This window comes from Cnephaeus nilssonii (assembly GCF_951640355.1).
Source record: "Cnephaeus nilssonii genome assembly, chromosome: 24".
Taxonomy (NCBI): Eukaryota; Metazoa; Chordata; class Mammalia; order Chiroptera; family Vespertilionidae; genus Cnephaeus; species Cnephaeus nilssonii.
This window is the reverse complement of record NC_137095.1, coordinates 1,602,196-1,627,815: the sequence shown is the minus strand read 5'-3', so window position 1 is coordinate 1,627,815 and position 25,620 is coordinate 1,602,196. Positions and strand designations below refer to the sequence as shown.

General features: G+C 47.8%; 1 protein-coding gene and 1 pseudogene across 2 annotated transcripts in view; both read left to right on the top strand.

Moving 5' to 3' along the window:
• LOC307095047 (protein SET-like) overlaps positions 1–25,620 on the top strand; it is a 145,497-nt pseudogene that overhangs the window by 42,150 nt on the left and 77,727 nt on the right. The gene's annotated exons all lie outside the window — the stretch shown is intronic.
• LOC307094813 (zinc finger protein 416-like) lies at positions 6,840–14,282 on the top strand. Its single transcript, XM_079763876.1, has 2 exons — positions 6,840–9,848; positions 11,098–14,282. The coding sequence occupies exons 1-2, from the start codon at positions 9,728–9,730 to the stop codon at positions 12,327–12,329; spliced, it is 1,353 nt and encodes a 450-aa protein (XP_079620002.1). The 5' UTR covers positions 6,840–9,727; the 3' UTR covers positions 12,330–14,282.

Here is a 25,620-nt window from a genome sequence, read left to right as displayed (position 1 = left end):
CTCTCTGGTTTTGTCTCGCCCGGACCCAGGGGCGCGGCTTCACCCGGACTCAGGGGCATGTGGCCTCACCCGGACCTGGGACCCAGCATCAACCGGGCCCCGGGGCACGTGGCCTCGCCCGGACCCGGGGGAGCGCGGCCTCACCCGGACCCGGGACCCAGCCTCACCCGGACCCAGGGGTGCGTGGCCTAACAAGTGTTTAATGTGCATGAGACAGGCTTCTTTTGGAAGCGTATGCCTACACGTAAGTACATTGGCAAGGAGGAGAAGACAACATCAGGCCATAAAGCCAGCAAGGAGAGATTGACTTTGCTACTTGGGGCTAATGCTGCTGGTGACTTCAAGCTGAAACCCTTGGTGTGTCTGGCCGAGAATCCAAGGGCAATCAAGGGCATATGGCAGGATCTACTACCTGTCATCTGGAAATCTAACAAGAAGGCATGGGTGACACTTAGCGTATTTGAGGACTGGTTCACCAACCATTTTGTGCCAGAAGTCAAAGACTACTGTGCTTCAAGGGGGCTGCCCTTTAAGGTGTTGCTAGTGCTGGACAATGGCCCTTGTCACCCTGCCGATTTGAATGACTTTCATCCAAATGTCAAGGTGGTTTACCTTCCACCTAACACCACCTCCCTTTTACAGCCTATGGGCCAAGGTGTCATTGCCTCTTTCAAGGCCTACTACCTCCGAAGGACATTTGCTATGGCTTCTATGGCAATGGAGAAGGATAAAGAGTTGACTCTCAATGACATTTGGAAATCTTACAATGTTCTTGCTGCTGTAAAAAACATTTCTGATTCTTGGGATGAAGTTAAGCAGAGAAACTTGAATGGTGTTTGGAAAAAATTGTGTCCCCAGTTTGTGAAGGATTTCCATGGCTTTGAGGATTCAGTTGAGGTTGTCATCAAGAATGTTGTTGAGTTGAGTAAGCAGCTTGATTTGGAGGTGGAGGCTGAGGATTTCACAGAGCTGCTGGCATGTCATGGAGAGAAGCTATCTACTGAGGACCACACTCAACTGAAACAGCAGTTCATTGAAGAGGAAGACACACCAACCCCAGAGTCCAGGAGATTTACAAGCATGGAATTAGCAGGGACCTTTACCATGATAGATGAAGCCTTGGCAAGGTTTGAGGCTCAGGACCCCAACAGTGACAGGTACACTAAGGTTGCCAGAGGGGTCATGGATAGCCTGCGGTGTTACAAGGAGATTTGGGAGGACAAGAAGAAGATATCCATCCAGACCAGCCTCTAACGTTATTTTAAGAAGGTGGAGAGGCCTGCAACAGATCCCGTACCCTCTACCTCCTATGCGTCTCCATACTCACCTGACCCAGTATCTCCAGCACATTCTGCAGGTTCTGCCTCTTCGGACTCACATGACCTAGTATCACATGCATCTTCTGCAGGTTCTACCTCTCCAGACTCACCTGACCCAGGATCTACAGCACCTTCTGAAGGTTGTGCCTCTCCGGACTCCTGACCCAGTATCACATGCATCTTCTGCAGGTTCTGCCTCTCGAACCTCCTCCCCACAGCAGCCAACTGTAAGCATGTCTTTCCTCACTTTGCAAGGTCCAGTGTGCAAGCCAACAACAGTAGTAAAGGTAAGCATAATCCAATATTTACCCTTATATGTAGGTATGTGCTTTATGATTTTATTATTTATTTACCACTAGGGGCCCAGTGCACGAAATTCGTGCACGGGCGGGGTGGGGGGTGTCCCTCAGCCCAGCCTGCCCCCTTTCACATACTGGAAAAACTCAGGGTATGTCCTACATCCGCTTAGGTCCGCTTCCTTTATGGAGGAAACTGGGATGATCAGGGGAAGGCACCAGCCCCATCACCTTGCTGCTGCAGCCACCGCCAGCCACCGCAACCACCAAGGTGTTTTCATCAGCACAGACTCCAGTCCCTTCATCATGAAAAAATAACAACTTTCTTTAGGCATTTTCAAGATGTGTCTTTCATAGCATATGACATTTCGTTCTTTTTTTTTAATCCTCACCTGAGGATATGTTTCTATTGATTTTTAGAGAATGTGGAAGACAAAGGAGAGACAGAGAGAAACATCAAAGTGAAAGGAAAACTTTAATTGGTTGCCTCCTGCCTGAGCCCTGACCTGGGCCCTGGCCAGGGAGGAGCCTGCAACCTAGGTACATGCCCTTGATCAGAATGGAACCCAGACCCTGCTGTTGGTAGGCCAATGCATTATTCACTGAGCCAATCCAGCTAGGGCAGGATATGACATTTCTTCAGCCCTCCAGCAGCGGACCTTTTGTGTTTTTTTTTTTCTCCAGGAGTGTAGTGGAAAAACCCTAGATTCCCTTTTTGGATTCTTATTACCCAAGTTACTAAGAATATTACCAGTGGCATACAGGGAGCTTAGCCAATGAGCAATCAGAAAAGGTACATATATCAAGTAGATTAAAAACTCAGTTCACACCAATCTTCGGCTCTGTCCCTGCTGGGACCTAAAGTCTTGGGCCTGGGCAGGTGCCCTCCAGCACCCTCCAATCACTGTCTCTGCCCCTTCCCAGGCCTAAAGCCTATGGGTCACTCCAGCTCCCTCCAATCACTGGCTCCCTCTCGCTCCAATCTCTGGCTTCCTCTCCCTCAGATGGCTGGCTCCCTCTCACTCCAATATCTGGCTCCCTCTCTCTCCAATATCTGTCTCCCTCTCCCCCCTATGGCTGGCTCCCTCTCCCTCCTATGGCTGGCTCCTCCTCCCTCCTATGGCTGGCTCGCTCTCCCTCCTATGGCTGGTTCCCTCTCCCTCCGATCGCTGGCTCCCACTGGCTCTGATCACTGGCTCCCTCTCTGTCTCTCTGATTGCTGGCTCCCTCTCGCTCCGATGGCTGGCTCGCTCTTGCTTCGATAGCTGGCTCTGATCACTGGATCCCTCTCTCTCTGATTGCTGGCTCCCTCTTGCTCTGATGGCTGGCTCCCTCTCTCTCCCATCGCTGGCTCCCTGTCGCTCTGATGTTTGGATCCTTCTCTCTCCAATCACTGGCTCCCTCTCGCTCTGATTGCTGGCTCCCTCTCCCCCCTATGGCTGGCTCCCTCTCCCTGCTATGGCTGGCTCCCCCTCCCTCCTATGGCTGGCTCGCTCTCCCTCCTATGGCTGGCTCCCTCTCCCTCCGATCGCTGTCTCCCACTGGCTCTGATCACTGGCTCCCTCTCTGTCTCTCTGATTGTTGGCTCCCTCTCGCTCTGATGGCTGGCTCCCGCTCTCTCCGATCACTGGCTCCCTCTCGCTCCGATTGCTGGCTCGCTCTTGCTTCGATAGCTGGCTCTGATCACTGGATCCCTTTCTCTATGATTGCTGGCTCCCTCTTGCTCTGATGGCTGGCTCCCTCTCCCTCCGATCGCTGGCTCCCACTGGCTCTGATCACTGGCTCCCTCTCTGTCTCTCTGATTGCTGGCTCCCTCTCGCTCTGATGGCTGGCTCCCTGCTTCTCCGATCACTGGCTCCCTTTCGCTCCGATGGCTGGCTTGTTCTCGCTTCGATAGATGGCTCCCTCTCACTCCGATCACTGGCTTCCGCTGGCTCCGATGGCTGGCTCCCTCTCGCTCCGATGGCTGGCTCCATCTTGCTCCTATGGCTGGCTCCTTCTCCCTCCTATGGCTGGCTCCCTCTCCCTTCTATGGCTGGCTCACTCTCCCTCCGATGGCTGGCTCCCTCTCTCTCCAATGGCTGGCTCCCTCTCGCTCCGATCACTGGCTCTCGCTGGCTCCCTCTCCCTCGTATGGCTGGCTTGCTCTCCCGCCAATGGCTGGCATGCTCTCCCTCCTATGGATGGATCGCTCTCCCTCCGATCGCTGGCTCCCGCTGGCTCTGATTGCTGGCTCCGTCTCCCTCCTATGGCTGGCTCGCTCTCCCTCCTATGGCTGGCTCCCTCTCCCTCTGATGGCTGGCTCCCTCTTTCTCCAATGGCTGGCTCCCTCTCGCTCCGATCGCTGGCTCTCAATGGCTCCCTCTCCCTCCTATGGCTGGCTCCCTCTCCCTCTGATCAATAGCTCCCGCGGGCTCAAATCGCTGGCTCCCTCTCGCTCTGATGGTTGGCTCCCTCTAGCTCAGATTGCTGGCTCCCTCTCGCTCTGATGGCTGGCTCCCTCTCATTCTGATCGCTGGCTCCCACTGGCTCTGATTGCTGGATCACTCTCGCTCTGGGTGCTGAGGATGTTCCCTGTTCCCGGATGAAGGCTGCTGGGTGCCTACTTATGCAAATTAGCTGTCATCTTAGTTGGGTTAATTTGCATACTCATTCTGATTGGCTCTGGGAGTATCGAAGGTTCGGTCAATTTACATTTTTGTCTATTATTAGGTAAGATAAGCAAAGGTCAGGAATTGTTATTTTTCTTTTAAATTTTTTTTACTGTTTCACTTCATTTCTGCTGTGTATGTGTGCCATGTGAGTAACATAGGTGCTTATGTAGGTGGGTTTTGACTTACAGCGAAAATTGCATTATGTCGCGCCATAGGAACAGATCTCCGACGTAACCCAAAGTCCTATTATATATATATCAATTGCAACAATGTATAAAATTAATGGAACAAAAAGTAGATCTCTCTCTCTCCCTCTCTCTCTCTCTATCTCTCTCTCTCTCTCTAAATATATATGTATATATATGTATATATATATATACATATATATATATATACACACACAGACACACAGTGGACAGATTATTGTGATCTCTGAATGCATAATAATCTGGCCACTCAGTGTGTATATATATAAGACCCCTGGTGCATGAATTCATTCATGGGTGGGATCCGGCCAGCCTGACCAGGAGGAGGGGACATGGGCAGTTGGCCAGCCTGCCTGCTGGTTGAACTCCTGGTCGAAGTGTCAATTTTCATATTAACCTTTTATTATATAGGATATATACTGAGTGGCCAGATTATTATGCATTCAGAGATCATAATTACCTGGCTACTAAGTGTATATATATATACTAGTGGCCCAGTGCATGCATTTTGTGCTTGGGGTGGGGGTGGAATGTCCCTCAGCCTGGCCTGCACCCTCTCCAATCTGGGATCCCCTGTGGGATCAGGCCTAAACCGGCAGTAGGATATCCCTCTTGCAATCCAGGACTGCTGGCTTCTAACCACTCACCTGCCTGCCTGCCTGATCACCCCTAACCACTCTGCTTGCTAACCTGCTCGCTCCCAACTATCCCGCCCTGCTGGCCTTTTCGCCCTCAACTGGTCCTCCCTGCCGGACTGTTCACCCCCAACTGTCCCCCCCACCCCGCCAGCCTGCTCACACCCAACTTCCCCCCCTGCTGGCCTGCTTGCCCCCAACTGTCCTCCTGATTGCCCCCAACTGTCCCCCTGCCAGCCTGCTTGCCCCCAACTGCCCCCAGCTGCCAGCCTACTCGGCCACAACTGGCCCCCCTTGCTGGCCTGATCACCTGCAAATGCCCTTTCCTCCTGGCCTGATCACCCCTAACCACCTCTGCCTTAGCCCCGCCACCATGGCCTTGTCTGGAAGGATGTCCGGAATGTCTCCTGGTCTAATTAGCATACTACCTTTTTATTAGTATAGATAGGGGCTTGGTGCATGGGTGAGGACCGGCTGGTCTGCGCTGAAGGAGGTCCTGGTTCAGGGTAGGGGTCTACTTGGGGAGCGGGGATGGCCTGGGTGAGGCGTCTGGGGTGGTTTGTAAGCCGGCCATGTCCACATTGGGGTGGGGGTCCCCACTTGGGGTGATGCCAGCCTGGGTGAGGAACTGGGGCAGTATGCAGGCCAGCCACGCCCCCATCGGGTTAAGGGTCTAAGATGGGGGCCGTGGCCAGCCTGGGCTAGGGCTGAGGGCAATTGCAGGCTGGTCACGCCCCCATTGGGTTGAGGGTACCTGCTGGGGGGTGTGGTCGGTCTGAGCCAGGGGCTGAGGGCCGTTTGTGGGTTGTTTGCAGGCTTTGTCCAGAAGGACATCCGGAAGGTCTCCAGGTTGTATTAGCATAGTACTCTTTTATTAGTATACTAGGGGCCCAGTGCAAGAAATTCCTGCTCGGGGGGTGGCAGGGAGGGTGTCCCTCAGCCTGGCCTGCACCCTCTGCAATCTGGGACCCCTCGTGGGATAACCGACAGTTGGATATCCCTCTCACAATTCAGAACTTCTGGCTCCTAACCGCTCGTCTGCCTGCCTGATTGCCCCTAACTGCTTCTGCCTGCCAGCCTAACTGCTCCCCTGCTGGCTTGATTGCCCCTAACCACCTCTGCCTCAGCCCTCACCCGGTACCCAGGATTCCCTCCTCCAGCCAACCCGGGATCCGGACATCCCTCCCTCTGGTCACCATAGACGCCCAGGCTGGCTGCAGCCTCAGGGGTTGGTGGACAGGTGGCTTCGCTTGTGCTGCAGCCGCAAGTGGTAGCACCCAGGACCACAGGGTAGGCTGCTTCTCCGTCACCCAGGCCACAGCCGGCCGCAGGTACTGGTGCCCAGGACCGAGGGGTGGGCGGCTTCTCCATCTCCCAGGCCACAGCCAGCCACAGGTTCTGGTGCCCAGGAAAGCGGGGTGGGCGGCTTCTCCGTCTCCCAGGCTGTAGCCAGCTGCAGGTGCTGGCGCCTGGACCGCAGGTGGGCAGCTTCTCCATCTTCCCTTGGATGCAGTGTGGGCGACTTCTCCGGCTGGCTGTGGCCTGGGATCATAGGGCAGGCGGCTTCTTTATGTCCCGGGCTACAGCCAGCCTCAGGTACTGGCACCTGGTTTCTCCATCTCCCCCAGGACGTGGGGCGGGTGTACATGGGGTGGGCGGCTTCTCCAGCTGGCTGTAGCCTGGGATCCCAGGGCAGGCGGCTACTTCGTCTCCCGGGCCGCACCCAGCCTCAGGCGCTGGGGCCCGGTCTCTCAGTCTCCCCCAGGACATGGGGCAGGCAGATGTGAGGCTTCTGAGGCTGACTGCAGCCTGGGATCATGGGGCAGGCAGCTTCTTGGTCTCTGGCTGCAGCCAGCCTCAGGCACTGATGCCTGACTTCTCCAACTCTCACAGGCCAGCAGCGGCTGGGGGTTGAGGCTGCCGCCATGTTTTTAGTTTAATTTGCATACTCACTCTGGCTGTGGGTGTAGCGAAGGTACGGTCAATTTACATGTCTATCATTAGGTAAGATATACTGAGTGGCTAGATTATTATGACCTCTGAACGCATAATAATTAGGCCACACATTGTGTGTGTGTGCGTGTGCTTGTGCGTGTGCGTGTGTGTGTGTGCGTGTGTGTGTGTATTAGAGACCCGGTGCATGAATTATGAATTCGTGCATAGGTGATGCGTGGGGTCTGGCCAGCCTGGCCAGTGGGTAGGGAAATGGCGGTTTGCTGGCCTGCTTGCTGGTCGAATTCCAGGTCGAGGGGGCAATTTACATATTAGCCTTCTATTATGTACGATATACACTGAGTGGCCAGATTATTATGTGTTCAGAGATCATAATAATCTGGCCACTCTGTGTGTGTGTGTGTGTCTGTGTGTATGTGATTGTGTGTGTGTGTGTGTGTTTGTGCGTGTGTTAGTGGATTAGTGTGCCTGTGTGTGTGTGTATTAGTGGACCAGTGCATGAGTTTCATGCACTGGAGGTAGGGGGTGTCCCTCAGCCTGGCCTGCACCCTCTCTAATCTGGGACCCCTTAGTGGATGTCAGTTGGACATCCCTCTCACAATCCAGGACCGCTGGCTCCTAAACACTCACCTGCCTGCCTGCCTGATCGCCGCTAACCATTCTGATGCCAGCCTGCTCGTGCCCAACTGCCCCACGCCACTGGCCATCTCGCCCCCTACTGGCCACCTTGCTGGTCTGATCGCCCCCAACTGTCCTCCCGCCAGCCTGCTTTCCCCTAACTACCCCCCTCCTGGCCTGCACCCCCAACTGACCCGCCCTGCCTGCCTGATTACCCACAAATGCCCACCACTCCTGTCCTGATCACCCCCAAAAGTCCACCCCTCCTGGCCTGATAACCCCTAACTGCCTCTGCCTTGGCCCCGCCACCATGGCTTTGTCCTGAAGGACGTCCAGCATGTCTCCCTGTCTAATTAGCATACTACCTTTTTGTTACTATAGATAGAGGTCTGGTGCACAGGTGGGGGCCGGCTGGTGTGCCCTAAAGGGGGTCCCTGATCAGGGTGGGGGTCCCTTTGCAGGGGCGATGATGGCCTGGGTAAGGGTCCTGGGGCAGTTTGCATGCCGGCCATGCCCCCATCATGGTGGGGGTCCCCACTGGGAGCGGTGCCTGCCTAGGTGAGGAACTGGAGTAGTATGCAGGCCAGCCATGCCCCCATCAAGTTGAGGGTCCCCAGTTGGGGGCATTGCCAGCCTAGGCGAGGGGCTGAGGGCTGTTTGCAAGATGGCCACGCCACCATCGGGGTGAGGGGACCTGCTGGGGTGTGTGTCCGCCTGGGCAAAGGGCTGAGAGTCATTTGGGGGTGGTTTACAGGACAGCCAAGCCCCAGGCTTTATCCAGAAGGATATCCGGAAGGTCTCCCAGTTGAATTAGCATATTACTTTTTTATCAGTGTGCATATATATATATATATATATATATATATATATATATATATATAGTATATCCCTATTTCTCTCTCTCTGAAATCAATATATATCTTTTAATCACCTAGTCAGTCCACACATATCTGAACACCAGCACAGCCGAGGGACCTGTGAGGACAAGCAGCCAAGGTTCTCTTGAGGGGAGAGCATGCAGTGACCCAGAGAACAGTATGGGAGGTGCCCTCTCTGTCAGTGTGGCAGGTGGGGAACCCGGGCTGAGCTGCACAATCACACACAGGGGATGGTGACATCAGTGTGATCCCTGGGACTAAAAGCAAAGCGGCAGGACACTAACAATGACGTACAAATGAATGAAAAGGGAGTCCATTTCTGATGGTGTCTTTATGATATGATATGGGGAATTTTAGGATAATTTCTAACAAGATGGGTTACTGTGATGCTACATGACAAGTGTAGAGCTTAGAGGCCATATATGTGCCCACCTGCCATTTCTTGTTGAGGGCTGACCCAGTGAACACTAGGAATGAGATAGCATACATCACTGTCACCTGTACTTGAAAATCCCCACCTGCATGGGGAAAGGAGAAGAGAGAAGGGTGAGAGAGAAATGTATTACAGAGGTGGTGAACTACAATTTTGGGAAAGAACCTGATTAGAAAACACCCTGTCCTCGTCATGGCTTATTTGTGTTACCAGTGAAGTTGTGCCTCTGGGAATAAGCTGTGTGAGACAAGTGTGGATCACAGAACTATGGGCAGCAGGTAATGCAGAGTGATGGCCTCAGCCAACTGGGATTGGACTCAGAAGTGTAATGGGAATCACCATGTCGTTTGGTGTCTTGGAGGGACAATTTGGAGGACAACATGGGTATTGCGTAACAAGACCAGAGTCAAATCCATCACATTCCCATTATGTGCAACATCTCCTCCTACCCTATGTTCCTGACACCAACTATTATTGAACGGGGGCAGTGTGACTCCTATTTGAGGATGAGAGCACAGGTAACTTATATCTGTTCCTCTGCCTTTATTGTTGTGGGAAGACACAGCATCAGTAAGAATATAAGGAGAGATCAACTTTAATGGGACCAAGGGCTGCTTTCTTCTCTGATGTGGGGAGTAGGGGAGCATATGCATGTGTAGGGTGGGTAGTATGGCAAACTTGGAATCTCACGAGAGAATCTTCTCATGGGATGTTCGGTGCCCATTATGACAGGATATGAACTTTGAGGACGTGGCCATTGCCTTCTCTCAGGAGGAGTGGGAGATCCTTGATGAGGCTCAGAGACGTCTGTACTGTGATGTGATGCTGCAAGTGTTTGCTCTTGTATCATTCGTAGGTAAGACCTGCATATCTCTCCTAGTGTCCTGAGGTGATGCCCACTCTTTATTTATTCCCCAAACTTAGCACTCTCTCTCTCTCAAAGCCAGACGATGGGCTAAGTTAATTTCCCCCACTGTCTTGTCAAATGGGCTGTGGCTGCCAGTGCTGAGCTGTGCAAAGAGCCCTGAGCAATAGACTCCATAAACCTCCCTGACACCAGTTGCCGCAGAAACTGCAGGAATTGTCTGGGTGTCAGCATTCTTACAGACAGCTTAATGGGTCCCTCCTGCTCTTCCGCACCAGGGAGGGTGACTCTATCCAGATCCACGGCTTCCACTTCTGCATCTTTCCAGTCGATAAACACCCTGTGTCAGTTACCTTCTTTACATACATGAACCAGGGGCTTTTCTTGTAAGACCCTCCAATTATTGTTTGTAATATTACCTTCCCGGGATGCTATTGCAAGCTGAATGCTATGGGCAAGTGATGGCTGCTCACCACTGTTGTCTTTTCATTGATACTCAGAATATTTAGTTTGTACATACTTCTAGAAAAGGAGGTGCAGGGAGAACCCTGGGTTTCTCCAGGGTGAACGTACAGGATGGTCCTAGAGGATGCTTAGCCCGGCTGAGTGGCAAGGATGGTGTTTAGATTATACCGGGATCCTGCTCCTGTAAAACAGTGTTTGGTCCAGGTTCCAATGGCCACACCTCATTTATACCTTTCTTCTCCACACTTGACACTTTGCTGAATTGTCATTTCATCGGTGGCTTCGTAGCATTGTCTGCCTTCGCCTTTGTGTCCTTTTTACATCACCTATTCCTCTGTACATCTCTTTCTGCAGTATACTACAACATGGACCTATGTAAGTGTTATAAGGAGCACATACATGCTTAAATACCCCTCTAACAACTGCTACTTGTTTATTGAATTTTACTTGGAACCAACCTTCTGCACAGCTTGCCCATGTCACCAGCAGAGAAGATCTACTGAATGCTGTTAGCAGCAGAATGAGCTGCACAGTCCGCTTCTTTTCCATGTGGTGCTTGCCATGTTTTTTGCTCTATTTCTGTTGAAGTCTCTCTTGTTTTGTGATCTTCAGTGGTCAAGAACTTCACAGTTGCATCTTTTAGTTCATCTTTCATGTATTTTATTTTCAGCCAGTTTCATGAGACCCATGTATTATGTGCAACAGAGTTTTATAATGGGACTTCCCTCTGTCACCACAGTCAATATTCATTTCCACATCATTCCTCTGTTTTCAGGTCCTTGGCATAAAATGGATGATGGGGAGGCCTATTCTAAGCACAGTGTATCTGTAGGAGATTCTCAGGTCAGGGCTTCCAAGACAGCTGCAGCCACCCAGAGGACCCATCTGTGTACGCCGTGCTTCTCAGTGTTAAAAGGTATTTTGCACCTGACTGAGTTACAAGTGGCATACTTTGAGAAGAATGTGTTCTTAAGTGATGCATGTGTGAGAGACTTGTGTTTCAGTGCAAACCCTCTCCAGCAGCAGAAGGATGCCTGTGGAGAGAAGCCCTGGAAGGAAGATATGGAGAGAGCTTCGCTTGTGACAATTTGCTGGTTCTACTTCTCTGGGGTGCCTGAAGCTAGTACTGAGGTTGGGGTGGACTCCCCAGACATCTCAGGGCTTCTCCAGCACCAGGCCACTCTTATCACTGAGGAGCCACACAGTAACAATGAGAGTTCACAGGAATGTCTCAGTGGAAAAAGACATCACCAGTGGGTTGAATGTGAAACAGCTGCCAGCCAGAAACAGAAAGTTGCTTATCAGAAAGGTGTCTGCTGTGGAGATATGATTAATGAGTCTAATAAATGTGGGAAAGTGTTCAGACAAATCTTTAACCACCTACAACATGGGAGAGTTCACACTGTAGAAAAGTCCTGTGAGTGTACTGATTGTGGGAAGGTCTTCAGTGAAAGCCCTGCTCTCATTAAACACAACAGAGTTCACATTAGAAGAAAGTGTTATAAGTGCAGTGACTGTGGGAAGTCCTTCAGTCAAAGGTCTGAATTCACTAGACACCACAGAGTTCACACTGGAGAAAAGCCATATGAGTGTAGTGAATGTGGGAAGTCCTTCAGTCAAAGGTCTCACCTCACTAGACACCACAGAGTTCACACTGGAGAAAAGCCATATGAGTGTGGTGACTGTGGGAAGTATTTCAATCAAAGGTCTCACCTCACTGTACACCACAGAGTTCACACTGGAGAAAAGCCATATGAGTGTAGTGAATGTGGGAAGTGTTTCAGTGAACGGGCTGTCCTCACTGTACACCACAGAGTTCACACTGGAGAAAAGCCATATGAGTGTAGTGAATGTGGGAAGTCCTTCAGTCGAAGGTCTTGGCTCACTATACATCACAGAGTTCACACTGGAGAAACGCCATATGAGTGTAGTGAATGTGGGAAGCATTTCAGTCGAAGGTCTTACCTCACTAGACACCACAGAGTTCACACTGGAGAAAAGCCATAAATGTGCAGGGAATGGTTTATTTTTCTCACTTATTATAAGAACACTTAAGGGGCTCTATGAGACCCTTTCCATGAATGTAATCCCCTTTTATGGGAACATACACTCTGCTAGATGCATCATAAATTTGAGGTACAAGTGAGACTTGAAGGATCTTCATTGTACTTACTAACATGCCCAGACCTACGACCCAAATGATGTCACTGTCTCTTTGTTTTTGAATAGATTTCACCTCTAACACCTGACCCACCTCAGGGATGTGCATCGGTCACCACCCCTGGGTGTTCAGGGGATTGTATTCTGTGTTCTCACTTCTGCTGGAAGTAATTATGGTTCCTCCACGCTCTTGGCAGTATCTTCATTCATTTCTTTGTGACGAGAAAATGGACCTGATCCAAGATTCATCCAGAGCACTCCTTCTCAGCTAAGAAGTGCCACCTGTTTCAGGAACAGAGTGGTACTCACATTATGCTTTTAAAAATTTGGGGGGTTCTTATTCACCAACCAGCAAACGCCTTGTTCTCCTGTGCTCTAGTTTAGAATCTTTTTAAATGCATTTTTACATTTGTACCTTTTAATTTGGGTTTGTTCCCTGCCAATAATGATTTGCAAACTCAAATATGATCTTTCAGAATGAAGAGATTAATAGATACTGTGTTCATCCAAAAGTGTATGTGGTTTGAAAGGGACAACATAATGTCTGGAAATCACTTTCTGTCCAATATTGGCTTATTACTTATTGCAGCCCGTGGCCTTAAAAGAAAGGTCACGTGACTTTGTGCATTTAATTTTCAGCCTAGTGCCTCGATTATTGGTGAGGGCAAAGGTCAGTCTGAAGAGGAGACCTTTGCTCTGCTTCTGTTACCAATATGAATCATGTTCTCTGTTCACAGTATGTACTACATAAGCCTCAGCAATGTTTAGGGAACCTGCTCTCCATGTCCTGCAAAGGAGCCATGTGCCAGGAGGTATGACATTTCATTGGCTGGTGTCATTTGTTGTAAGTCTCTGAGGTGGAACCACAATGAGGACAGAAACACTGTTTCAATAGTGAGTGGGGAAGCCTGCAGTAAATTAGATGATAAGTGCCTCTTCTGAACATAAGGCCACAGATGTTCTGGGGCCTGTGGCTTGTGTGGCCTTTATGTGCAGACATTCTCAGGACCTCCAAAACCGTTCCGTGTAGCTGACGTCATTGGCAGAATAACCAAATGGTGTTGTGGATTCCCTGGCCCCTCTAGGGTGTTCACATAATGTAGTTGATCAACAGGCAAGAAGTCAAAGGTAGAGGAAGGATAACCCTGCAATCTGTCCCAGGATGTCTTTTGCATGTAGTCAGCATTCCTATTGAATTTGATGGCAATAGTTTTTTTTTTTTTATGATATACTTTTATGATTTCAGAGAGAGAGAAAGGGAGAGAGAGAGAGAGAGAAAGGGAGAGATATCAATGAGAGATAATCATTGATCAGCTGCCTCCTGAATGCCCAACTCTGGGGATCCAGCCCACAACCTGGGCATGTGCCCTGACCTGGAATCAAACCAGTGGCTTTCCGTTAATGTGATCACGCCCAAGAAAATGAGGCACAGTGGCCATGGAGAGTTTATATTTTGTGTTCTTCTTTATTAATTATTGTATTATTTTCAGTAGCAACCACGTTAAACCTACTTTGCCACACCCTGTATTCATCTCCAGTCCTTTTGTAATCTTTCTGCCTTCCAGCCCTCCATGCCGGCATTGATTTACCTTCCTGTACAATAGAGTCATTCATATTTTTCATAATTTTATTGGTACTAAAAGGTGTATTCTCTTTAAGAAACACTAGCTTCCTCATGCTACACAGATATTTTGAGATTCGACACTAATGTTTTTGTAAATATTTATTTCTAGGATATATTGTATTCTATCGGTAACCACTTTAACTATTGAGCTGCCTATGGTTTCAGTGATTTCTAAATTTGGGGTTTTATAAATAAAACAGTTGGAAATATTGTGTTGAGTTCTTTCTACAGGTGTATGTGTTACTTACCAAACTGTTCCAGTGTCAGTGAATGTGTTATATTTTAACATCTGGGGAACTGTGATCTAAAATGGTCAATCACTGTGCCTCCCGACCCACCCACAGTAGTGAAAATTCCATTTTTCTGCAACCCTGCCAGCACATGTGAAGGTTAATCTTTTTAAATACTAGCCCTATCAGCGAGAATTGTAAACTATCTACCCTGACAAGAGGCCTCTGCCTGCACACCCCACCCCTCCTTATGCTCTTTTGCCTCTTCCTGGGATGTTCCCACTTCAGCTTGGACACGCTCTGTTTTTCCCCGGAGATGGTAGAGAGGAGCCCCAAGAAAGGTCCTGGGAGGGACTGGCATTCTGTGTCTGCCTGAGAGGAGCTGGCCAGGGCTCTTCTGTCTCCATCCAGAGGTCTCCCCAGCCTGCTCCTCCCCATCCCCAAGGCACCTGGCTCACTGCAACTTGCCCTACTTCTGTATTAGGGAGAAGCCCCATGATGCTTTGGGCCCACAACCCAGTTCACCTTGGCAAAGTGCTGCCTCTGGCCAGCACACTCAAACCCCTGAAGTTCTGGTATTGTTTGAGTCTCTGTTTTTCCATTTTGGGAGTATTTTTCCACTTTGATTGTATTAAAAATAAATCTGCTTCTCCACCCCCCCCCCCCCCCCCCCGCCCACACACACACACACACAAAGCCAGTCCCAGAGGTAGCATGGATTCTCCAGGAAATGGTGCTGTGGTTTCAGTTATGAGAACATTCTGCTATACATTGGCAGAGAATATAACCTAATGGTTTTGTGGATTGTACTGGCCCCTCTAGGGTGTTCACCTCAAGGTTGATGCTCAACAGGCAAGAACTCAAAGGTAGAGGAAGGATAACCCTCTAATCAATCCCAGGTTGTGTCTTTTGTAAACAGTCAGCACTCCTGTTGGTTCTGATGGCAATAGCCTACACAGCTTGCCAAGATTTGCTGCCAATGAGGCAAGGCTGTTCCTACCAGGAGATGAGAACTGACACACAACAAACTGCACTTTCTAATGTGTACTATTTGGTGAACTGTGATGTACATATAAATCTGTGAAACCATCACACATGAAACGGACTCATCTGTCTCCAATACACACAGTGGAGCAGAAATAAATTTACAATTTTAAATACCCAAAACACGGAGTTCATACTTTTTAAAAAGCATTTTATTTTTTTAAAACATATTTTATTGATTTTTTACAGAGAGGAAGGGAGAGGGATAGAAAGCTAGAAACATCGATGAGAGAGAAACATCGACCAGCTGCCTCCTGCACACCCCCTACCGGGGATGTACCTGCAACCAAGGTACATGCCCTTGACCGGAAGGGAACCTGGGACCTTTCAGTCCGCAGACCGACGCTCTATCCACTGAGCCAAACCCGTTTCGGCTTAAAAAGCATTTTAAACATTACTTTTATTGATTCTTTTTAGCTACAATGGAAGGAGAGGGAGAGAAAGAAACATCTATATTAGAGAAATGTATTAATCTGATGCCTCCTACTCTCCCCTACGGGAGTGTGAGAAGGGCATGTGCCCTGACCTGTTCTAGTGACCTTTACATGTGGGAGATGATGCCCAACCGACTAAGTCACACTGTCCAGGGCAGAGTAAATTTTTGTATTATTATTTGTTAACTATTATATTAATTTCCATACCATCAACTCTAATCCTTCTTTTGGCACACCCTATATTTACCTCCTTCCCTTTCATAATCTCTCTCTCTCCTTCCCCCCCCCCCTTGCCTTCCCCAGTCCTCCTTGCAGGCATTGATTTTCCTTCCATTACAACACATTAGTTCATATTTTTTAAAATTTTATACGCACTAGAACAAATATTGGTTTCCTCCATGCTGCACAGTTATTTTGAGATTCAACACAAACACTTAGGTGAATAGTTAATTTTTTATTGCTGAGTAGTATTGTGATCTGTGAATTACCACTTTAACTATTGTTCTGTTTATGATTTTGGTCATTTGCAGGGTTCGGATATTATAAATAAATCTGCTGGGAATATTTGCATATACTTCTCTATATAGATAAATGTTTTACTGATCACAATGTTGTGTAGGTGAATATGTGACATTGTAAGACATGTGGGACTGTGATCTAAAATGGCCATTCTCTTTGCACTCCCACCCACCCACAATAATAAAAATCTCATTTTTTCTGCAACCCTGCCAGCACATCCAATGGTAAATCTTTGTAAATACTAACACCAAAAATGAGTAGAGTATTAACTCCCTTTCTTTTTAATTCTATTAAGATTTTTTATGGTGAGCATTTTTTATACATTTATTTACACAATATCACATTTGTTAAAATGTTTGTTCAGAATCTTATACCAATTTTTTACATGAATGTATTACCTTGAGAGCATTATGCTAGGAAAAATAAGCCAGTCAGAGACAGATAAGTATCACATGATCTCACTCATGTGTGGAATGTAATGAACAACATAAACTGATGAATAAAAATAGATCAGGAGACAGAGAAGATGCAAGCAGACCTTCAAACCTCAGAGTGAAAGTAAGAGAGGGTGGTTGGGGGGTGGGAGGTGTAAGATTTCAACCAAAGGAATTGTATGCATATAAGCATAACCATTGAACACAGACAAGAGGGGAGTGAAGGCCTGGGCTGGAGGGTGGGGGCAGGTTGGAGAGAAAAAAAAAAGGGAATATACAATGCTTTCCACAATAAAGAATTTTAAAAAATAAAATGAATTTATTAATTTAAACAATAGGAGGACAGTGTGCAATGTAAGACATGTTTGAAGTTCACTCATTTCTCAGTGACTGCAATGACTTCTTTGCTATGTGGAACCAGAGTTTTAAATATTGGAACAGAAATTCTTTCTCAATTTTTAACCCATGTAGAATTTAAATGCACTTGTACCACACACTTAAATATTTAATCTGCATTGTTAACATTCTCCAGAAAATTTAATAAGTCTGAGCATGCAATAATACATTCAGTGAGTCTACACTTATAATTGTTGTTAATATCCCTGGTGTAAATACTGTCATCATCATGAGGTCCAAACTGGCAAAATGATGGCACTGAACATGGACATATTTCAGTAGCACATCATTATATTTTACTAGAAGCCCGGTGCACGAAATTCGTGCACTGCGGGGGGTTGTCCCTCAGCCCAGCCTGTACCCTCTCCAATCTGGGACTCCTGGAGGGCAGTCGGACATCCCTCTCACAATCCAGGACTGCTGGCTCCCAACTGCTTGCCTGCCTGCCTTCCTGATTGCCCTAACCGCTTCTGCCTGCCAGCCTGATCACCCCCTAACCATTCCGCTGCCAGCCTGGTTGATGCTTAACTGCTCCCCTGCCAGCCTGTTTGCCCCCAACTTCCCTCCTCTGCCAGCCTGGTCACCCCTAACTGCCCTCTCCTGCAGGGTTGATCACCTCCAACTGCCCTCCCTTGCAAGCCTGGTCCCTCTCAACTGCCCTCCCTTGCAGGCCTGGTCCCTCAGAACTGCCCTCCCTTGCAGGCCGGGTGCCTCCCAACTGCCCTCTCCTGCTGGCTATCTTGTAGTGGCCATCTTGTGTCCACATGGGGGCAGGATCTTTGACCACATGGGGGCAGCTATATTGTGTGTTGCAGTGATGATCAATCTGTATATTACTCTTTTATTAGATAGGATAGAGGCCTGGTGCACGGGTGGGGGCCAGCTGGTTTGCCCTGAAGGGTGTCACAGATAAGGGTGGGGGTTCCCTTGGGGTGTGGGGCGGCCTGAGCGAGGGGCCTGTGGTGGTTTGCAGGCCGGCCACGCCTCCTGGCAACCCAAGGGGAGGCCCTGGTATCGAATTTATTTTCCTTCTACAATTGAAACTTATTAGCCTGGGGCGGCAGCCATTTCTGGGGTGGCAGCCATTTCTGTGGCAGTTAATTCACCTTCTACAATTGAAACTTTGTAGCCTTAAGTGGGTGAGCCCGGCCATGGTGTGCGGAAAGCTTTGCTTCCCCTGTTGCCGCCGGCAACCCTTGCCTGCTCTCTCAAGCTCCATTCTGCCGCCATTTGTTTGAATTTGTTTACCTTCTATAATTGAAACTTTGTAGCTTGAGTGGAGGCTTAGGCCTGCAACGGCTATGGAAAGCTTGGCTTGCTCTGTTACCTGGGAAACCTTGCTCTCTGTGGCTGTAGCCATCTTGGATTGGGGTTAATTTGCATACTCGCCCTGATTGGCTGGTGGGCGTGGCTGGGCTGGTGGGCATGGCTTATGTAGTGGAGTGATGGTTAATTTGCATATTACCATTTTATTAGAGAGGATTTCCATCATGCCGATACAGCAGCACCAAATATGTTCAATAACATTCATAACAAAACAGTAAAATTACTGGGATGTATCAAGTTTAAAACTTTCTTTAAGTTTGATTCAAGTAGAATTGATATAACATGAACATTTAAAAAACACAGCATACCCTTTTGATGTTTTCATACATGCCTGAAACCAAGTTCCGCCAGCCCTTATCCGTGCCCCCAGAAAATGACCGCCATAAGGTGAAGCCAGTGGTGTTCAGTGGGGGCCTCCATGAGAACATCCAGGAAGGGGTGGCAAGCCTGCTGGGAGCATGCCTACCCCCCATTTGGGAGATGGAGGGAGGTCACTGTGGCTGCTTTGGACAACTGAAATTAGAAAGGGGGTCCTGGCTGACATGTGGGCGCTGTGGCAGGACTTGAACTTCTCAGGAGGCCTCACAGTTTGCCTCGAGCCCCAGGCTGCCTTCAGAAGGGCTGATGGGCAGCCCCATCAGAAAAATCATTGCCAGCGGGAAATTTACAGTCCTGAATGCACATGAAGAATCCACGGGCTAAAACACGTTTGCTTATTTAGGAGTAAAAGTGCATCTGGAAGGTGCTTTAGTTTACTCACCACAAGGATAGCTCTCCAGAGGAAAATGACAAACACAGAAATTTATAAGGAGACAGTGATGATGGTCAGCATCCACAGAATTTCAAAAAACTGGCTGGAGGACACAGTAATGGGCAGGATATGCAATAGATGGAATACTATGTGAGATCCTGAGGAGCCTTAGACAGTTACAATACATCTGTCTCAGGAAATCATCTTTGGAATCCCAGCACCAGCCTCCATGTGATCCCTGGAGGATTCTCTGCTTTAAGAAAGACTGCAAGTTGGCTGACTGGTGCCTCCTGTGTCACTGGCCATATTTAAAGACATTAAAACATGGGTTTCACTGGGGAAAGCACAGTTTCTAGTTCACCATGGGCTCTGCTCAGTCCAGAGTCTAAAGTTAGGTTGGAGCCCTAACCAGTTTGGCTCAGTGGATAGAGCGTCGGCCTGCGGACTGAAAGGTCCCAGGTTCCATTCTGGTCAAGGGCACGTACCTTGGTTGTGGGCACAACCTCAGTAGGGGGTATGCAGGAGGCAGCTGATTGATGTTTCTCTCTCATCGATGTTTCTAACTCTCTATCCCTCCCCCTTCCTCTCTGTAAAAAAGCAATAAAATATATTTTTAAAAATTTAAAGAAAAAATAAAGTTATGTTGGAATCCCTCAGTAACAAGTTCTCCAATGGGAAAGTTAATTTTTATCACTCAAAGAGTAACCAAAGTTAAAAACATAAAGAGATGGCTTTAATCAGAAACCATCAGATTTAAGGGCTTAAATAAAAACATGGTGGGGATCATGACTATGACACTAATAGTGTGTGTTTTTTTGTTTGCTTTTCTTTTCAGAAATCCCTGATATTTATTCTTTTAGCCTCTTACATGAAAAGAGACAGACTTCCACTGAGTTCAGACGATTCTGACAACTATTCTAGAGATATAGGTTTAGATTTAACCATTTGTACTTGAAACATATACAGCTTATTTTTTAAAATCCTGTCACAGTGAATTGTTTATTAACTTGAGGGAGGGAGGGAGGGAGAGAGAGAGAGAGAAAAGAAAAAAGAAGCATCGATAAAAAAGAAAACATGGATCAATTGCCTCCTCCTTGTCTTTGTGAACAAGAATTTAATTTACAAACTAGTTGGTTAAGTTCCCTTAGCATGAATCAAACAAGCCATCAATTTTGGGGGTATGCTTTTTGGGAGGATGTTCCAACATACTGAGCCCCCTGAGCAGTGCAGCATCTTAATTCTTAATGTTTCCTTTAAGAGATTAAAGCATCCAGGTAGGTATGTGCCCTGACCTGGAGTGGAACCAGTGAGCTTTCAGGGCAAGGGATGCTGCCCAATGAACTGCAGTGCAATGGCCAGGGAAGAGATTATTCTTGTGTTATTATTTACTAACTATTGTATTAATTTTCATACCAACAACTCTAAACCTACTTTACTACTCCCTAAATTTACCTCCTGCCCTTTTGTAATCTGCCTTTCTGCCTTCCCCAGCTCTAAATACAGTCACTCATTTTCCTTTCGTGAAAAGATTAGTTTATATTTTTCATAATATTATAAACACTATAATTTGTGTAAACATTAACAAATATTGAACTCTTTCATGCTACACAGTTACTTTGTGATTGAAAACTAATTATGTGAAAAGCTTATTATTTTTTATTGCTGAGTAGTACTATGTTCTGTCAATAACCACTTTGTCTATTGATCTGACTATGGTTTTTGTTATTTCCAGGTTTGGGGTATTATAAATAAATTTTCAGGGAATATTGGGTTCAGTTCTTTATGTAAATGTATGTTTTACTTATCTAACTTTTGTAGTGTAGGTGAGGGTTTTACTTTTTAAGACATGCAGAACTTTAAACTAAAATGGTTATTCCCTTTGCCTTTCCAGACACCCACAATGACGAAAATTCTAGTTTTCCTTTATACCTGTGAGCTCATGCAATACTTAATATTTTTAAATTGCAGGCCTGAAAATCAGTATAGTGTTAACTTGTTTTGTTTTAAACCCATTCCCCTAAGACATTTTTATGGTGAGCATTTCTTGATGCATTGATTTACACTGCCTTTATCTCTTTGGTTGAAAAGTCTGGTCAGAAAATGTTGCCAATTTTTTATTATTTATTTATTTATTTCTTTTTTTAAAAATATATTTTATTGATTTTTTACAGAGAGGAAGAGAGAGGGATAGAGTTAGAAACATCGATGAGAGAGAAACATCGATCAGCTGCCTCCTGCACACCCCCCACTGGGACGTGCTGGCAACCAAGGTACATGCCCTTTGCGTAATCGAACCCGGGACCCTTCAGTCCGCAGGCCGACGCTCCATCCACTGAGCCAAACCGGGTTGGGCTGTTGCCAATTTTTTAAATGTATTAATGATTTAAACAATAGGCAGATAGTTCAGCAGCTAAGAAATCTACTTCCTTTCAACACCCCCTGCTTTAATAAATGTACCCTCAAAATCTTCTGAACTCATGGTGTGAAATCTTTTCTGCATGAAGTCAAGAACTCACATACCTTAAGAGACCCTGAGGCAGAGCTGTTCTAGGCTGGTTATGTCTGGGCATGGTCATGTTTTCCGATGGTCTTAGGCGACCCTGCTAGCGGTTCTCAACCTGTAGGTTGAGCCTAAGACCATCGGAAAACACAGATATTTACATTACGATTCATTAACAGTAGCAAAATCACAGTTAGGAAGTAGCAACGTAAATAATTTCACGGTTGGGGGTCACCACAACATGAGGAACTGTATTCAAGGGTCGCGGCATTAGGAAGGTTGGGAACCACTGCCCTGGGAGGTCTGTCCGTCTTTTGCAGTTAGACAAGCCTGTGGATGCATCTTGTTCCTCCCCAGCCATCACTCACTCTGCCACAACACTTTTATTTACCTAACTTCTGTTGGGTTTGTAGCCCCGCTCGGCTGCTGAGAAAACTACATTACCCAGCAGGCACTGCAACAGTGTGGGCGGAGCTAAAGGGCATTTGGTGTCTGCGCATCCGGTTAGGGCGGGACTTCCGCCTTCTTCCTCCTGGTAATCATTTTAACCTCTTAGGTCTGTGTTCACAGAGTCACAGGCTTCAGGGCACTGGACGTGAGTAGGAGGAGGCCTGGGAGGCCGCTGCCTGCGGTGCAGGGTGTGTCTGAGGCTCCTGGAGCCCCAACAGACCGAGATCGGGGTTCCCCTGCCTCCCGGACGCCTCTCTGCTCACAGCGTTCCCGCAGCCTGACCCCCCGAACCCTCCAGCCTGGGGACCGGCGCCGCTCAGGTCCTGCCGCCCAGGTCCCAGCGTCCAGAATGGTGAGTCCCTGGTGGTGACACGTGGGTGATGGGGGAAGAGGGTGGAAGGCTGCAGTGCCACCTTGTGAGGACGTGATGGTGACACTGAGCTGGGAGGATTCGGAAACCGGGCCTGTTTGGGGTCTAAAGGCAACAAAGAGGTGAGGTGTGGTTTTGCGTGAGGAGTTTTACTTTCATTCTCAGAACGCTGGGGCCATAGATGATTGTGGAAAAAAAAGAGGGACATTTTCTGAGGTAGGGGTCTAACTTTTCCTAACATTGCTCAGAGGAAGAACAGACTAGAAGACAGAGGACAGCGGTTGTGGACAGGAAGGGGAAGTCCTGTAAATGATAAGGGAACTGGCAGGAGTGAGCACTGGGGACTGAGCCCCGAGATAACACAGGCATCTGGAGGGCACCTGGCCTCCGGGCTGTGCAAGGGACCTGGGCAGCCTGAGCCCATAGAGCCTGGTGGTTGCCAGGCTCCCAACAGACCCATTATCTTGCCACAAATTCCTGAAAATGCAGAATCGATCAGTTGTATGTGTTTGTGGAGCTTATTTCAGGGCCTCACCCCCTTGTGGCCTCTGAGATGAGATAGTAGAGTCCTGTGTCTGTCAACCGCTCTTGTATCCCGGGGACTTGGGGACTTTGAACAGACACTGAGCCCAGCCTCCAAAGGCCAGGAATAGTGCTACATGGAGTGGACCTTGTTTTTGGCAACCAGTGTAGTGAGTGTGAGGTCCTCCAGACAAAGGTTCCAGAATGTGCAAAGGCTTGGAGTAAAGAGGGAGCTGAATCAGGAACCTGCAGGTATGTTTTTTATAGTACATCTATATTTTTATTGATTTTAGATGTAGAAAGGATGGGGTGGGGGGAGGCGAGAGAGACAGAGCAACAGGGATGAGCAAAAAATCGGGATTGGTAGCCACCTGCACAATCTCTACTGTGGATCCAGCCCTCAAACCAGGCATGTGACCTCACACCAGTGCATGGGCCTATGCTCAACAAAATGAGACACATCATCTAGGACAGTATATCACTTTAATACAGGGAATCATGGTCAGGTTGTTAATGGTAGTAGTAGTTCAGAAGGGACAGTGTGAGCCTGAGGAATGGCTTTCTTTCTGGGGCCACTGTTTGTGAGAAGGGGGTGTCACAACACAGCTTAGGGACAGAAGTTGTCCTGTAGAGTGTGGGGGAGAGATAATCTTTTAGCAGTGGCCAAAGCCTTTAAAAGATGAGTGGACCTGAGATTAATTGGAGGCCAAAGAGTAATTCAAGCAAGATGAGACTGAGGCTGGTACATATCAACTTTTCTAAACTCTCACCAGGATTTTCTTGTGACTCTTGTTGTGGCCTGGCTGTGGGGAGGTGTAGTAAGCATTGTGGATTATCTAAGAGGCTTGAGAGGTCATCTGTGAGACTCACTGGGCATGGTGCAGAGGGCCATCAGGGCTGGGACTTGAGTGAAGGTTAAGTGAGAGTGTTGGCTGTGAAGGGACATCAAGTGCAGCATCACAGGAGGTGGGCTATGGATATCTGAGATCTGATTGTTGTTCTTAATAGTTGAGGTTGAAGGAAATAAACAGTCATGGAGAGAGGCCTACGTAGCAGGAATCAAGGCTGCCTCTATGAGTGTGGACTATCAGAGTGTGGGTAGTGCTTGATCCTGATTCAATATGGCAACCATCCTCTGACCACACATGCTGAGTAATAAGTAAAAGGCCTGAAAATGAGTATGGGGGCTGGGCCTGTGGAAGTGCAGATTTGAGAGAATTGTGGTAGAAAGAGTGATGTTCACTCAGAGAGGCAAGGTGAATTCATGGTCACAGCACCATGACATTGACATAGAGTGAATGAAGGAAGAGTCTGTTTCTGGTGGTCCCTGGATGTAACAATAAGGTGAACTTTAGGGTAATTGCCTATAAAGAGAGGAGTTTGGGTGCTACTTTCTAGGTTAAGAGCTTAGGTGCTATTTAACTAACCACCTGTCTTTTGTTATTGGTTGTAACACACTGGTTGAAAAGGATGACATAGCATTAATCAGTGTTATCCATGCTTGTAAACCTCCACTGGCACGGGTAAGGAAAAAGGGTAAGAGAGAAATAGATTATGGAGGTGGTGAACTATAATTTTGGAAAAGAAGGTGATTAGGAAATAATTTACCCACATTATGGCATATTTGCATTTCATTTGAAGTTGTACCTCCAGGAATGAAGCTGTGTGAGAGAAGTGTTGTTCAAGGAACTATGTACAGCGGGTAGTACAAAGCAATGCACTCAGCACATTGGGATTGGGATCAAGAGGGTGAAGTGTGATGCCGTGTGTTTGGTGTCTTAAAGGAACAATCTGAGGGACTACAATGCTATTTCCTGAGAAAACAGTATCAAATCACTCACACTCTCTTTATGGCCAACATATCTCTAACCTATATATGGACACCCACTGTATTGATAAGAGGCAGTGTGGCGTACATGGGAGGTCCAGAGCTCAGGTATCTTCTATCTGCTCAACTGCCTTAATTGTTGTTGGAAGAAAAATATCAGCAGGAAAATAAGAAGACAGTGGGTTTCATGGGATGAAGGGCTGGTATTTTCTCTGATGTGTAGAGTGGAAAGAGCAGATGTGTGTGGAGGGTGGGTAGTAGGATAGACTTATAATGTTAGGAGTGAATCTGATCATGGTTGTACTGTCCCCATTATGACAGGATGTGAACTTTGAGGACATGGCCATTGCCTTCTCTCAGGAGGAATGGGGGCTCCTTGATGAGGCTCAGAGACTTCTGTACTGCGAGGTGATGCTGGAAGTGTTTGCACTTGTGTCATCTGTAGGTAAGACCTTCACATTCTCCCAGTGTCCTGCGGTGATGACCTCTCTTCCTTTATGGCTCAGCCGTAGCTTTCTCTCTCCCACAGGCAGAACATGGTGTCTGCTAATGTCCCCCACTGTCCTGTCAAAAGTTCTGTGGCTGCCAGGGATGAGCTGGATGGGGAGCCCTGAGCAAAGGACTCCACAAACAACCCTAACACCCTAATCTCCAAAAGTACAGGAAGTGTCAGGGAGTGAGGCGTCTTGCAGTGAGCTTAATGGGTCCCA